Below are 13,482 nucleotides of genomic sequence, written 5' to 3' on the forward strand. Positions count from 1 at the left end.
CCAGTAGCAATTCAATTATCCTGCTTTTGAAAATTTTACAAAACCATATGACCATTTTTCTCCAAGGCCTTGGAAGAGGCCTTTGCAAGTGAAGGGTCCCAATGTTTACCCTTGATTAGCTCCATGGTGAGTTAGCTTCCGGGATATCTTAAATTGCAAACTGCCCCCTTCGCCCAGAGCACTTCATCCCTCTTATCTGCTTTTATTTCCATAGGATCACCACCCTCTAGGTACTGTATAATTTATTTACTTATTATATCTCCCCCTGCTAGTATGTAAGCTTCATGAGGGCAGGGATCTTTCCTTGTTTTGTTCACCAATGTTTCTCAAGTGCCTAGAACAGGGCCAGGTGCATAGTAGGTGCTCCAAAAAGAGTTGTGAATAAATGAATGAAATAAATCATGCATAAGTGAGTGCATGAATGATCTAAAAATAATCTAGGATCAGGACTGCGGTAATCCAGAATTGGGAAACTGTAAACTTTGAGTTTTATTCTGGACTCTGCCACTTAACCTCGGCCATGTCATTTAACATTTCTGGGCCTCTGTTTGCTCGTGAATAAAACTAGGCGGTTATTTATTCACTCAATTAATATCCGTTGTGACACAACTATAGTCAAGAGGATACAAAGATGCTTCCTTGCATTCAAATTCTTGGCAGAGAGCGGAACTCCGTGGCTTCAAAAGTCCCGCCTCTTCCAAGTCCCGCCCACCCGCCCTCTCCACCTTCACGCTCCTCCCGGATTCAGCACAGCCCGCCGCCAGCGTAGAAGCCCCGCCTTCCCTCGGCGCAGTCATCCAATGGCTAAGACACACGGCTGGTGAAAGTAAGGGAGCTTTAGGTGTCCTCTTGGCGCCTGACCAGAGTCGTGGGGAATTCAGTTCCTCTTGGGTAGTCACTTCCCCGAGTTGCCCATGCGATGTGCAGGATCACCCCCTCCCCCAAGTTCGCTCGCAAGGGTCAGATAAGGCTCCTGAGCCCCGCCGCTGCCCTCCCTAGGAGCCCTGGGTCTTCACTGGACGAGGCTCTCGCCCCGCGGCATTCTGGGAGTGGTAGTTTTTTCCTCCCAGTTCCTTCCAGGTACACTGGTGGCCAAGGCCCGCAGGACTACGATTCCCAGACGCCCGAGCGGGTCGCCGGTCACGTGGTCCGCAAGGACGCGGGGCTGGTGCGCTGGGCCGCGGCAGGTGCTCCGCAGCTGTCTGTGATACTCCGAGCGGGCGCGCCGCCTCGGCCCCCAGAGACACCGCCATGGTGCGCGCGGGCGCTGTGGGGACGCATCTCCCCGCGTCCGGCTTGGACATCTTCGGGGACCTGAGGAAGATGAACAAGCGCCAGGTAACGGAGGCCCGCGTGGGGGCGCGCCAGGGGGCCGGGACCGGCTGTGACTTCCCGGGTAGGGTTCCGGCAAGGACAGCGCCCCGCGAAGTTAAATACGTAAAACATGGATGCCAGCACCCCTCCCCTCCCGTTGGTTCAGTGGTCTTGGGTGGAGACCAGGTATACCAAGTTCCAAAATCTCCCCGGGTGATTGTCATGTGCAGCCAAGCCTGAGAACCAATCGTATAGAACGGTGGTTCACAAACTGTGGGCGCCATACCTGCAGCCTCGGCATCACCTGGGAACTTGTATGAAATGCGAATTCTCAGGTCCTGCCAGGTAATTCTAGTGCGCGCTGAAGTTTGAGAACCGTTCCTGTAAAGGTCTACATTCTCAGAAGTCAGAACCCTGTAAAACCACCTGGCACATCCCTATTAGGACTTTCTGAGAGTATTTAACCCCCATTTCTCCAGGCCTTGTGCATTTTTTAAACTGTATTTTGCTGTATTTTAAACTAAATCTAAAGTGTGTTTAAAACTGCGTTTAAACTGTATTCCCTCCTCAAAAAGAGCTCATAACCCTGCATTATGTCTCAGTTAAAATTAAGTTTGGATATTTGAGGAAAAGGATGTTGTCCAGAGCTGTGTGATCTGAGTCCTAGTTCCAAACTCACTTCAAAAGGGTGTTCTGGAAAGCTAGTAGGGTAAGCTCCTAGGTAGTTAAGATGGGATCTAAACTGTCTAGTGACACTTGCTCTGAAATACCACTAAAACTTTAATAAAGGGACTTTTAAAAGTCATCAGTTACTCCAAGATAGGAAGCCCAGGAAAGGAAACAAGATCAATCAAATACTAGAGGCTAGAAAACAGATGGAAGACTGGCAGCTGACAGCTGGAGCCAGCAATGGGGGAAACTGAGGAATAAGTCTTCACTAATTATGCTAAAGACTCCAGAATTGGCAGTACCAGATATGTCCAGAACTGGGGGTAAAGGGAAGGTGGGGCTGAAATAAAGGAGATTGGGTGAAAAAGCTGAGAAGCAGATCCCTAGCTGTCCTCCCGGAGTCCGCTCAGAGGTCTTCCCCTCCCAGGTAGGGGTCTGGAAGTTTATTCCCTGGAGGGGTAAACGGCAGGTCCTGCAGGTCCCGGAGTGAGGGCTGCCAGGCCTGGTGGAGGGTTTGGGTACTCCTGCGAGGGAGGGCGTGCTGCATGCCGAGTGTGGAAAGACACAAGTGAACGGGTGGAGGTCCCGAAAGAGCACGAGTCCTGCCTGCCGTGTAGGGAGCACGCAGGCCGGAAGAACAGGCGGATGCGGTCAGATGGAGGGGATAATTGAATTAGAGACGTGGGCTCGGGCAGTTTCAGTTCCAGGTATGTTGCTGCGAGTGGACCATTCAGGTGGAGGGAGAAGGTCGTTGGAGGTGAGGAGGTCCAGGAATTGAGACACCAGAGTGTTGGGTGGGCCATCCACATGGCTCTTCAAATCACCCAGGGCCACCACAGGAGTTGTGATAAGGAGGATTGAGTCAGCTTCCAGAAAGGAGCCACCCTGGGGGACGGTAAGGGCAGGTGCCCTGAGGAGCTTATATTTTGAGTAGTGCTAGGCAGAGTGGCTTTTGTCCCTGCAGCCTCTTGGAGGATGGTAGACATCCTGGCTAACAATTCAGCTACAGCCCAACAGGGTGTTGTGACCTGGGGTGGTGTTGCTTTTCCCCTTAGTCCCCAGGGGTGGGCAGGTGTGGCAGGCAGCTGTCAGCAAGGAAGAGCCTTGTGCTTCAGCTTGTGAGGTACAGGGAGGGACGATGACAGGCCCTGTGGGTCTTGACTCAGTGGGCTAACGTGGGAGGGGTCAGCTTAGAGTTAGATATTGACTTGGGCGACCTTTCCGCCCGTGTTCTTAACCAGAGATTTGTTGTTCACCTTTTAAAACATTTATGGAAAATCTAAACATCCAGGTGTTTAAAGTTTTTGTTCACTTTTAAAACGTAGCTTCAGATGCAGAACGGCCTCATTGCTGAGTGCTGTAGGACTCTGAAGCCTCATTTGGGGCCGTTTTGGCCGTGGGGCTAAGGAGTGGTTCTAGCGGAACCCCCCGTGTGTGCCAGGCTCTCAGGTTAGCCCCGCACTCGACACCAGAGCGGGCCCAGTGGTGGAGCTTGAGTGGTGGGTTCCCTCAGGGTTGAAGGTTCTGGGAAATCCTTCAGCCTGTAATTTCCCATCCTGGAAATTCTAGAGAGGTAAGTAGAGTCCTATTGAGGCTTTAACAAAGCAGGTCCCACAATTCGCTCTTTTTTTTTTCCCGTTTTCTCTCATTGAAGGAGAGACAGTATATGGAAGGCTCATTCCATGGACAAAAGTTGAAATACTACCTAAGTTTATAGTTTGCGTGAATTAGTTTCACATCCTAAAATCACAGCTTTGGTTTTTCCTTTTTTTAACAATCACATCTCCATTTAGGCTTAGTGAATATTCTGCCATTGGTTTTCACTTTGGGTTTGGCCTTTTTCGTTCCAGCTCTACTACCAGGTTTTAAACTTTGCCATGATCGTGTCTTCTGCGCTTATGATCTGGAAAGGCTTGATCGTCCTCACTGGCAGCGAGAGCCCGATCGTGGTGGTGCTGAGGTGGGTCTTGCAGGCTGTCCCACTGCTGCCCATGACCGAGGAGCAGTGTTGAAGCCTGGATGACAACCTGGGTGAAAGCCTGGGTGACAACCAAGACTCAGTGTTTTAATTGGACAAACTATTAGAGTCTTATTTATTGACATTTGTTTTGAGAATATTTCACTCTTTTCTGGCATTTGTTGAAAAATCTATCTTTTCCAACACATATTTTAGAGCTTTTATCATGTTGATGCTAATGCTTCAGTGCAGTATATTTGCTTTTGTATTTCAATGTTTTAATCCACATAAAATGACAGTTTAATAATATGGTATTAGTGCATTGTTTGTGTACAAATTGATTTGTAAACGTAAGTAATTTAAAACTGTTCCTTAATTTTCTTTGTACCAAATAGGCAGGGAGCGTGTATCCCCGGTGCCTAGCAGCGTGTCTAGTATTTTTTCAAGCTTCTTCTGTAATGCTGTTGTAGGGGCTACTCTCTTCTAGAGACTATTACTCTTAAAAAGCACAGCCTGTTTATTTTGGAAAAGTTAATACTTTTGTTAACTTCATGTAGCCATGAAGTCATCCAAGGGGAAAAACTTAATCAATTTAAAATTAAATAAATTAAAATTAAATGTTTGGGAGCCTTTAGGTGCTTCAGGATGCCCTCTGTCCAATGTCTCCTAGATCATTGAGTCTTCTTGTGGGTGGAAACAGAGCCCCTTTGTTTCACAGGTGGAGCAGTGGGCTGTAGTGGTAACAGGGGCAGGGTCACAGCTGGCCAGTGCAGGGCCAAGGCCAGCACGCAGGGCTCTTGGCTCCCAAGCCAGTGCCCTTTCCCTCCGCCGGGCCCCCCTGCCGTGTCATGGGGCTTCACCTATGGCCCCGGCTTCACCAGGCCACCCTGTGTGGCTGGCCAAGGGGCCGACTTCTAGAGATACAGTGTTTTCATAAATTTAGGAGCGCTGGGATAGCATAGCTCACACATGGAGCTGAGGGGGCCTCTGACTCAGTGGGTTTCACACTGTCCTCCAGGAGTGCCCGGGGGTCTGCGTGGATGGCTTAGGAGGGAGAAGGGGACCAAGCTCTTGGATTCTAGACACCTGAGCCTGGCTTCAGTTATGACAGCTCAACTTTTGTGTATTGTATGTGGTTATACTTCCTGGTAAGATTTCATTTGAAGGAAGGATTTTAAGGCTTTTTTAAAAAAGAGGAAATTAAAACCCTGAAATTTAGATGGGCCCTCTCGCTTAACATATAAGGAAGCCAAGACCCAGCGAGGCCAGGTCACTTTTGGCAGAGCCAAAACTGGATCCGAGATGATCTGGCTCTCCGTAAATCACACAGATGCTCGTACACCGAAATTGTTGTGAAATTGCATATGTAGGGACTTTTTTTTTTTTAAACATCCTTTACAATTCTAAAGCAATTTGGTTTGTCAGCGTAAACTGTTGACATCGTGAGAGATGTGTGACCTTGGGGAACACTGCCCTTGGGGGAATCCCCGGCCCATGAGGAAAGAAGTGTATGTTGATATTAGTGAAACATTTCAAAGAGCTGCTTTCCTTATGGAACGTGATAGAGACTCTGATGTCAGACTGCAGGGACTCTTTCTGCCTCGGAGACTTGTCCAGGAGGTTTTTCTAGCTGCAATTCTTAATTGTTATCGCAGACTGAGGTGGTTTTCTAGAAACATCTTCCCCTTGTCTGTCATCAGGAATTCTGTTGAAAGAGTAAAGATGAAGCAATAGATGAAGAAATTGTCTTAAGCATTTTAGCCGTTAATTACTCTTTAGAAGAAAACAAAATGCTGAAGCAGTTATGTTTTATTTTCAGAAGACAAAATAAACTTCTGTGTCGGGGGACAAAAAACCCCAGATTTGTTTTTACTAGGCTGTTTTCTCTTTCTTTCGCTCTTAGTCATTTATATTTCTAGCCCTCTCTACCTTTTTTATTCAGATTTCCTATTTTTGAATGCTGGATCTATTACCATACGTAGTGTCACTGGTTTCCCTTAAAAATAAACACATCAGCAGGTACTTAGTGACAGGCCAGACTCTGCTGGATTCCGAGTGGCTGACAAGTTTAACGGGTGTCAGGCCTGCGAGGTACAGGAGGGCCCACTTCTTGAGCTGCTCGCATTGTGAACTCATGTTTTCCTTTTAAAGCTCCCCATTTCTTCACTAGTCTGTTTGTTTCTCCCCACTTCCTGCCCTCAACAAACTCACTCATCATTGGTTGCACAGCCCCTAGGTAGCCATATTTCTAAGTCTTATTTATTTTCTCATGCATTAAAACAAAGCATGACCATATGTAAAATGAATTCTATTTTAATAGTTTCAGTTTCCACTAGATTATAATGTATTTTGAATCCACCAAAGATTTTTGGCATGGGTTTACAGTGGTATCACAGGGGATTATTTTTTGACCTCCACATCAAAACAGTCAACATTTGTTAGAATTGGGCTTTTTGTAGAATATAGTCGAAAGGATGATGCATAGGAATCAAAAGACTTGGATTTGAATTTTGTCGCAACCCTCAGTGTGTCTTTGGGATCGATCATCCTTCTGAGTGTATTCATTTGTTTGTTTCTCATTCCTGGAACAAGTGTATTTGTGTTCTAGGTGCTGGGGATACACCATAAGATGTAAGAATTGCCCTGGAGTAGGTATTAGCTAGCTTTCAGAGCCTGCAGTTCTGAATGAAAATCGTAATATATTTGTAGATGAAGGACTTTTTTTAAGGCTAAAAACGGGCAGCTTTTATTTCAAAGAATCCACGTTATTCTTGGTTCTTTTTTCTCCGTAATACAAACTGCAGAGGGGCCTGCTAGGGCCCTTCTCATACTTAAATCTAAGAAGAAACCCTTTCTTTTCCCACTTATTGTCATCACCTTCAGTGTTAGGAGGAAACCAGCGTGGCCTGTTTTATAGCTCGTAGACCTACTTGACTGTTCATGAAAGCTGAAACTCTAACATATGTTTATTATATTCTTTATGAATTGACATGTCCGCCTTGTGAACCCAGGGTAATCTGGATGTGATTTTGTGTTTCTTTCTAGTGGCAGCATGGAGCCGGCCTTTCACAGGGGCGACCTTCTGTTCCTAACGAATTTCCGGGAAGACCCTATTAGAGCTGGTGAAATTGTTGTTTTTAAAGTTGAAGGACGAGACATTCCAATAGTTCACAGAGTAATCAAAGTTCATGAAAAGTAAAGAGGCTTTACTTCTTTTTGGTGTTTTGTAAATTTTTGGTAGACAGTTTTAATAGTTGATTAAAAAGTAGCAAAAGCATTGGGTGTCCCTAGTTCTGCCATTACTAATTGGGGGACTTTGGATCTGCTTCTTAACTCAGTCGGTAAGACGGGAGTGATAATACTTTAACCCATAGTAACTCACAGGGTAATGACAAGAATTAAATGAACTGAGTTTACTAAAGCACTTGAAAAACTTAAATTGTTGCACAGTGTAAGGTGGAATGTAGTGTAACATAATATTAGTTATTTGAAGGAGTCTCAAAATCAGGTCCCATTATAATTGAGGATTATTTTGATATGAGAATTATTTTCTGAAAGGCAGAAAGCTACCTGTTTCTCTTTGTCACCTTGGACCAAGTGGCAGAGTAATATTAGGCCTGGATGGATAAAATTCCTTTCCCAGCTCATCCCGTGTTTGGTGGTTGCATATCCTGCATTAATTCTCTCCCCGCTCAAGGCGGCCTCACCTTTCCCTTAAATGCCAAGGATGACTTATTAAGATACTCTTTGGGAACCATAAACAATTACTTCTAGCTCAAATATATTAAGTTCCCATTGGAGAGTACAGTCACATGGTTAGCAAAAATGTGACATTTTGTATACTTGGTTCTTCATTTACCTTTATGTAGCTTAGTGTAGCATTTTTACCAGCATGAGTTGCAGAATTAAAGTTAGATATGTATATTTGTGTTTTTTAAATAATGGAGCATTTCTCATCCTGTGTGTGTGCACTGTAACTATTTATACATTTCCCCTTCCATTCACTGCTTCCAGGTGTTCCCCAAAGATGTTGATACTTAAAATATTCACTTCATTTTATTCTAAATATCTCTGTTTCAGTTTGTGTTAATACCCTGCTACTGCACTAATGTTACTTGATGTCTACTTGTTAACTTACTGATAGTGAAATATGCTTAGTCATAATGTGACAGTACTGTCACCTGATTTAACAATAATTCCTAAAGATGAGAAATTGTTCAAAGGTGAGGAATAATGGTTTTCTGTAATTTGCGTGAATTGTGAGAGACTGCCTGGATTATTATCCTCTTGATTTCCTTTACAATCGTGGCTGCAAACCAGCTTGCTCCTTTTGGTGTGGTTCAAATCTTTGTGGGCTTTTAATATTTTATCAGATTATAATAGTGCATTTTTTTCGTTTGTCTTATTGAAAGAAGACCCTCTTTATAGATCTGTAATGCTGTAATATTGTGTTTCTAGTGTCCAGGCTAGCCAGCCCTGGTAGTCTAGGGATTAACATTCGGTGCTTTCACTGTTGCATCCTGGGTTTGTTTCCAGCCACACCACACGTCTGTCGGTTTTCCTGCTGTGGCAGCTGCCTGTTGCTGTGATGCTGAAAGCTATGTCACCACTATCTCAAGTACCAGCAGGGTCTCCAATGGTGGACAGGTTTCAGTGGAGCTTCCTGACTAAGACAGACTAGGAAGAAAGACCTGGCCACCCACTTCTGAAAAAATTGGCCATGAAAACCCTATAAGTAGCCGCAGGGCATTGTCTGATACAGCGCCGGAAGGTGAGAGGATGGCGTACAAAGACCAGGCAGGGTTCCATTCTGCTGTCCACAGTGTCACTAGGAGTCAGAGTCAACTTGATGGCACTAACAACAAAGTGTCAAGACTGCTTAGCAAACCGGATTTTACACGACTTTGCTCAGTGGTGAAGGAAATAATGCATTAACAGAGTCTACATTTGGCAAGGAAAAGTAAGTTTGAGGAGAGGTTAAGAGCACACTTGCGTTTGAATTACCTTGTGCTCAAATCTGTGATCTGGGCCCAAGTGCATGTCTAGAGTGAAGAGGACTGTAATGCACGTTAGCAAGTTGGTCCCTGAGGACTAAGAAACGGTTGTTGGAAGCTAAGCGTTGCCTCACCGAGCTCTTGTGCTTTGCCATGCTTTTTGGTTGTCAGGGTAACTTGAGTGTTTTAGAGTTTAAGTCTACAAAATTGTCACTAGATTAGTGCTTTAGTTGAATGGTTATCTGTAAGTGATCATCTTAGACCAAGAAAGATCGAGTTATCTTTGACTGCTTTTCTAAATGTCCATATCTGACTGTCAAGTGTTGGGTAAACTAATATTTTTCTAATGATGCTATGCTGAAAATGATTTTTGAAAGGACATTGTTTTACTTTCCAGAGATAATGGAGACATCAAATTTCTGACTAAAGGAGATAATAATGAAGTCGATGATAGAGGCTTGTACAAAGAAGGCCAGAACTGGCTGGAAAAGAAGGACGTGGTGGGAAGAGCCAGAGGGTGAGGATTAACTTTTAAGTTATATAGAAGAGTCAGGAACCACAAAAATGTGTAGAAACAAACTAAACGTATAGACTAATAGAATCATTCATTACAAATATTATATGTCAGGAGAGTTATAAGTTCTAGTTTATAGTGTGATGACTAAATAAAACTCAGCACTGAGGACCTAAAATCTAAAGCTGAATGCAAGTTTATTATCTATATGGGTGTAATTCTGTTTTTCAAATAAATAAATCCTCATCTAGAGATTAGTTATTTGTGGATTTTAAATAACAATTATAAGACGTCCTCCCAGAGATAACCACTGTTTAACACTTTGGTGAATATTCTAGATATTCTCTGTACCTATATAGATGTGTGTGTGTGTATATAATATATAATTTTACAGAGAAGAATTTGATTTTTTTTTACCCAACAGGAAGTTGGAACTAGTTTTCTGTGTCAAATCTACATCTATATCTTTTTAAATGGCTACTTGCTGTTCCCCTGAGAATCATAACTTAACCAATCAGGCCTCTTTTGGTGGACATTTAGGTTATTTCCTGTTTTTCACTACTAAAAACAGTTCTGTGATAAGTCTTTTAATATTCATCTTTGCATAATTGGTCCAGCAATGAGTTCTGCTTCTGATTGACACAGAGAGTATATCCTCTTATTAAGAAACCAAAAAAGGTGGTTCTTCCTCTCTCAGTGACCTGTTGTATGTTTAACCCTTGTTAGAAGTGTCTTTTTTTATCTTATCTAAAGCCCCCCAGCTGTAAGGCTGGAACACACCGGTTACCATTTTCTAAGATGCAGCTTGATTCATCAGATGTGGTTTAAGGCCTCTCTCTACCTCTTTCCTCCTCTGCTCACCTTTTAACCGTTTTTACTCTACTGCATTTCCACTTGAATGTCTGTGGGGAGATGAGAGAGACTTGGGGAGATGAGAGAGACTTCCGGCTTGTCAGACCTGTTTAGACCCTCTGGTGATAGGCTTTGTATAAGCAAGAGATTGAAGCTACTGATTTAAATAAGACTGGAAGGAACGAAGGGTGTGTTACCTTGTTTCCCGTTAGGGAGATGTTGGAGACCTGGGTCAAACTGACTACCTATTGACATTAATTTTGTCAGCATAATCATCCACTGGCTTATGCTCTGAACCTTCTCTCTCTGGGGACATAATCACGTTTGGGTGTAAGTTATGGGACTCACGTTTGTATTCACTGCCCAGTAAACTTGTTTGTTACGTCTGAAAAGCACTGTGAAATGAAAATGATGATGATTCTTTCAGTTACAGACTAATTATCCCTGTACTTGAAAAGCTTTCTCAAACAGCAGTTTCTATACAGGCTATCTGAATCTTACTTTTCTACTAAAAAAATTAAAAACTAGATTTATGAAAGTTGCCCACTCCGTTTGTACAAGTAGCTCAACTAATTATTCTAATTCTGTTACGGTGAATGCAGCAGGTGAAGACAAGTAGCATCTTTAGCTCAAATCATGTGTCTGCTTAGAAAATTGTCCTGGCTGCTGGCTCTGAAGCTGTTTCCTAATAAAGCCTTTTGAGACAGGAGGGAATATTGTCCTTACAGCCCCAATCAGTGGTATTCCCAAGGAAGATTTGTTTCCTAAGGCCGATTTATAGTGTTTTCAAATGTTGCTATTGTCTTATTATAAACAGTTTTTATATTTCTGGCTTTTTATCCCGCAATTTAGGTTTTTACCGTATGTTGGTATGGTCACCATAATAATGAATGACTATCCAAAATTCAAGGTAGGAATTTATGTGTGTCTGTATTTTTAAAAAAATTGGAGCTTTTACGTGTACAGCTGAAAAGATGCAGTCTAAGATGTTTTGCTAGTTATTTTTCCTGCAGAGTGTTTGTAGTTAACTACAAATTAACATAGTCATTTAAATTATCAACATTTAAATCAATTCTTTAAAATAGCCACTTTCACCTTTTATGTTTATAGTGTGTTCTAAAGTGGCACCTATATATTTGTTGCTTTTTATTATGGAAATCTTTAAATATCCAAAAAAAGTAGTTACAGTAAACCCAATAATGCTTATCTCCCAACTTCAACAAAAATGGTATCTATATATATATTTTTAATCACTTGACAAGCAATAGGCTACCTATGCAGGAATGAATAGTGCATTAGCTGTGTTTGTTGGGTAGTTGATCCTTAGTCCATCGATATATTTTTTGGTTTTTAACTGTAGTGTGGCATTGACAGCTCATTTGGAGAACAAGGCATGGGAAAGAGGTCATCTTTTGATTCTGTACTCTGTCCAGTATTGAACAGACTTCGTGTGGATACATTTATAGGCCAAATTTATTTGTAGACCTCAGTAATTTTCCTTTGTGTTTTCTTTACAGTATGCTCTTTTGGCTGTAATGGGTGCATATGTGTTACTAAAACGTGAATCCTAAAATGAGAAGCAGTTCCTGGGACCAGACTGAAATGAATTCTGTTGCAAAGGAGAGAAACTAATATATTTGAAATGTTCGGCTTTCTGTATAAAAGAAAACAATGTGGAGACGGTTTTGTCTTGTCCAAATAAATGATTCGCCGGTAAGGATTATTTTCTTTTGTGGGCTCTGATTTGAATCTGCTCCATCTGTCTGCCACTCGTGGCAATCATTCTTAACCGAGTATGAGGGCCTGCACCACTTCAAGGACCAGGCAGGCTGTTTCTGCGCCTGGCCTGCTAGTAGGGACAACACACAGTCCACGTGATAGAGTTGTAATGTCTAAGTTTCAAAAGTAAAATTCTTTGCATAACATGATGGCATTTCCAGGGGGGAACAACAGGCCCTTAAAAGGAGATGCCTTCTTATTAAAGTGTAATCTGATAACAAAGCCTAAAAACCTTTTTAGAAGGAAAAGTGTAATCTGCTTTGTTTTTGTGGTATGCTGTATCTTGAGATAGTTGGATAAATTATTTGAAAAATATTTAACAAGTTACAAAAACAGCATATACTCCTTTGAAAAACTGCAAAAATACAGAAAGATAAAAGGGGCGTGTCTCTTTCCTTGGTCTCCTGTTCCGTTTCCCAGCGATCTCCACTATTTTAGTTTCATTTTGTTATCTTTGCACCATACGTAGTCCTGCATACAAAATAGTCCTTCATGAAAATATTTAGCAGGCGCTGATATCCCGGCCACTGTTAGGTGCTGGGGATACAGAGTCCCAGCCCAGTGGAGTTGCAGTGGGAGGAACAGATAATAAACTGACGTGATTTCAGGGGGGGTGGTGCTTTTCACAAGAAAGTCAGGGAAGACCTCTGAGTAGGTGACGTCAAGCCGAGTTCAGAGAGATGAGAGGGAATGAGGCGTGTAAACCTTGGGGAAGAGGTTCCAGTAAGTGTGGAGGCCCCCAGAAGGCAATGTTCTTCTCAAGCTTGATTGAGGATGCAGAACACCTGGTTCTTGTTAAATGCGCCTTCTGACCCAGGAGGTCTGGGGTGGGGCCTGAGACTCTGCATTCCTGACACTCCCAGAGGGTGCCAGTGCTGCTCGTGCCTGGACCACACCCTGTGTAGCAAAGTGTCAGAGGAATAGAAAGGAGGCTAGTGGTGATTTGAAATACGCTCTTCAGTTTCACAAAAATGTTATCTTTTCACTGAACAGTATGACATTGATATCTTTTTGGTCAGAACTTACAAATCTACCTCATTCTTTTAGGTTCGTCCAATTCTGATCTAAGAATTTAGAATCCCTAAAAGTCATTTAACCACCTATGGGCCTTGAGCAAGTTAGCTAGCTTCCCTCAGCCTCAGATGGAGGATAAGAAGCGCACTTAGGCCTCCAGCTGTCCTGAGGAACAAATCGACAATTTATGGAATCGCTCTTGGCACGGTGCTTGACGTGCTGTGCTCAATAGACGTTACCTGTGGTTACGTGTGTTTCCTTCAGTGTAAACCCGGGCATCATTACACACCTGTACAGTCGCTTGCTGAGTGAGCTCCTGACCTGGTAAAGACAGCGGGAGGGATCCATGGGGGACGACTTGCCCTTTAATCTTTTCTCTCTCCTAAAAT

The 13,482-nt window shown here is 43.1% G+C and overlaps 1 protein-coding gene across 1 annotated transcript; it reads left to right on the plus strand.

Annotated features, from left to right (window-relative positions):
- Nucleotides 1-1,183: 1,183 nt before the first annotated feature.
- Nucleotides 1,184-12,023, plus strand: SEC11C (SEC11 homolog C, signal peptidase complex subunit). The gene is made up of 6 exons (XM_058557238.1): nt 1,184-1,338; nt 3,834-3,943; nt 6,986-7,135; nt 9,332-9,451; nt 11,153-11,210; nt 11,818-12,023. Exons 1-6 carry the CDS (start codon nt 1,252-1,254, stop codon nt 11,869-11,871), a joined length of 579 nt encoding a protein of 192 aa, XP_058413221.1. The 5' UTR covers nt 1,184-1,251; the 3' UTR covers nt 11,872-12,023.
- The last annotated feature ends 1,459 nt before the right edge of the window (nt 12,024-13,482 follow it).

The sequence above is a fragment of the Diceros bicornis genome, chromosome 16 (genome assembly GCF_020826845.1).
Source record: "Diceros bicornis minor isolate mBicDic1 chromosome 16, mDicBic1.mat.cur, whole genome shotgun sequence".
NCBI classification, from domain to species: domain Eukaryota; kingdom Metazoa; phylum Chordata; class Mammalia; order Perissodactyla; family Rhinocerotidae; genus Diceros; species Diceros bicornis.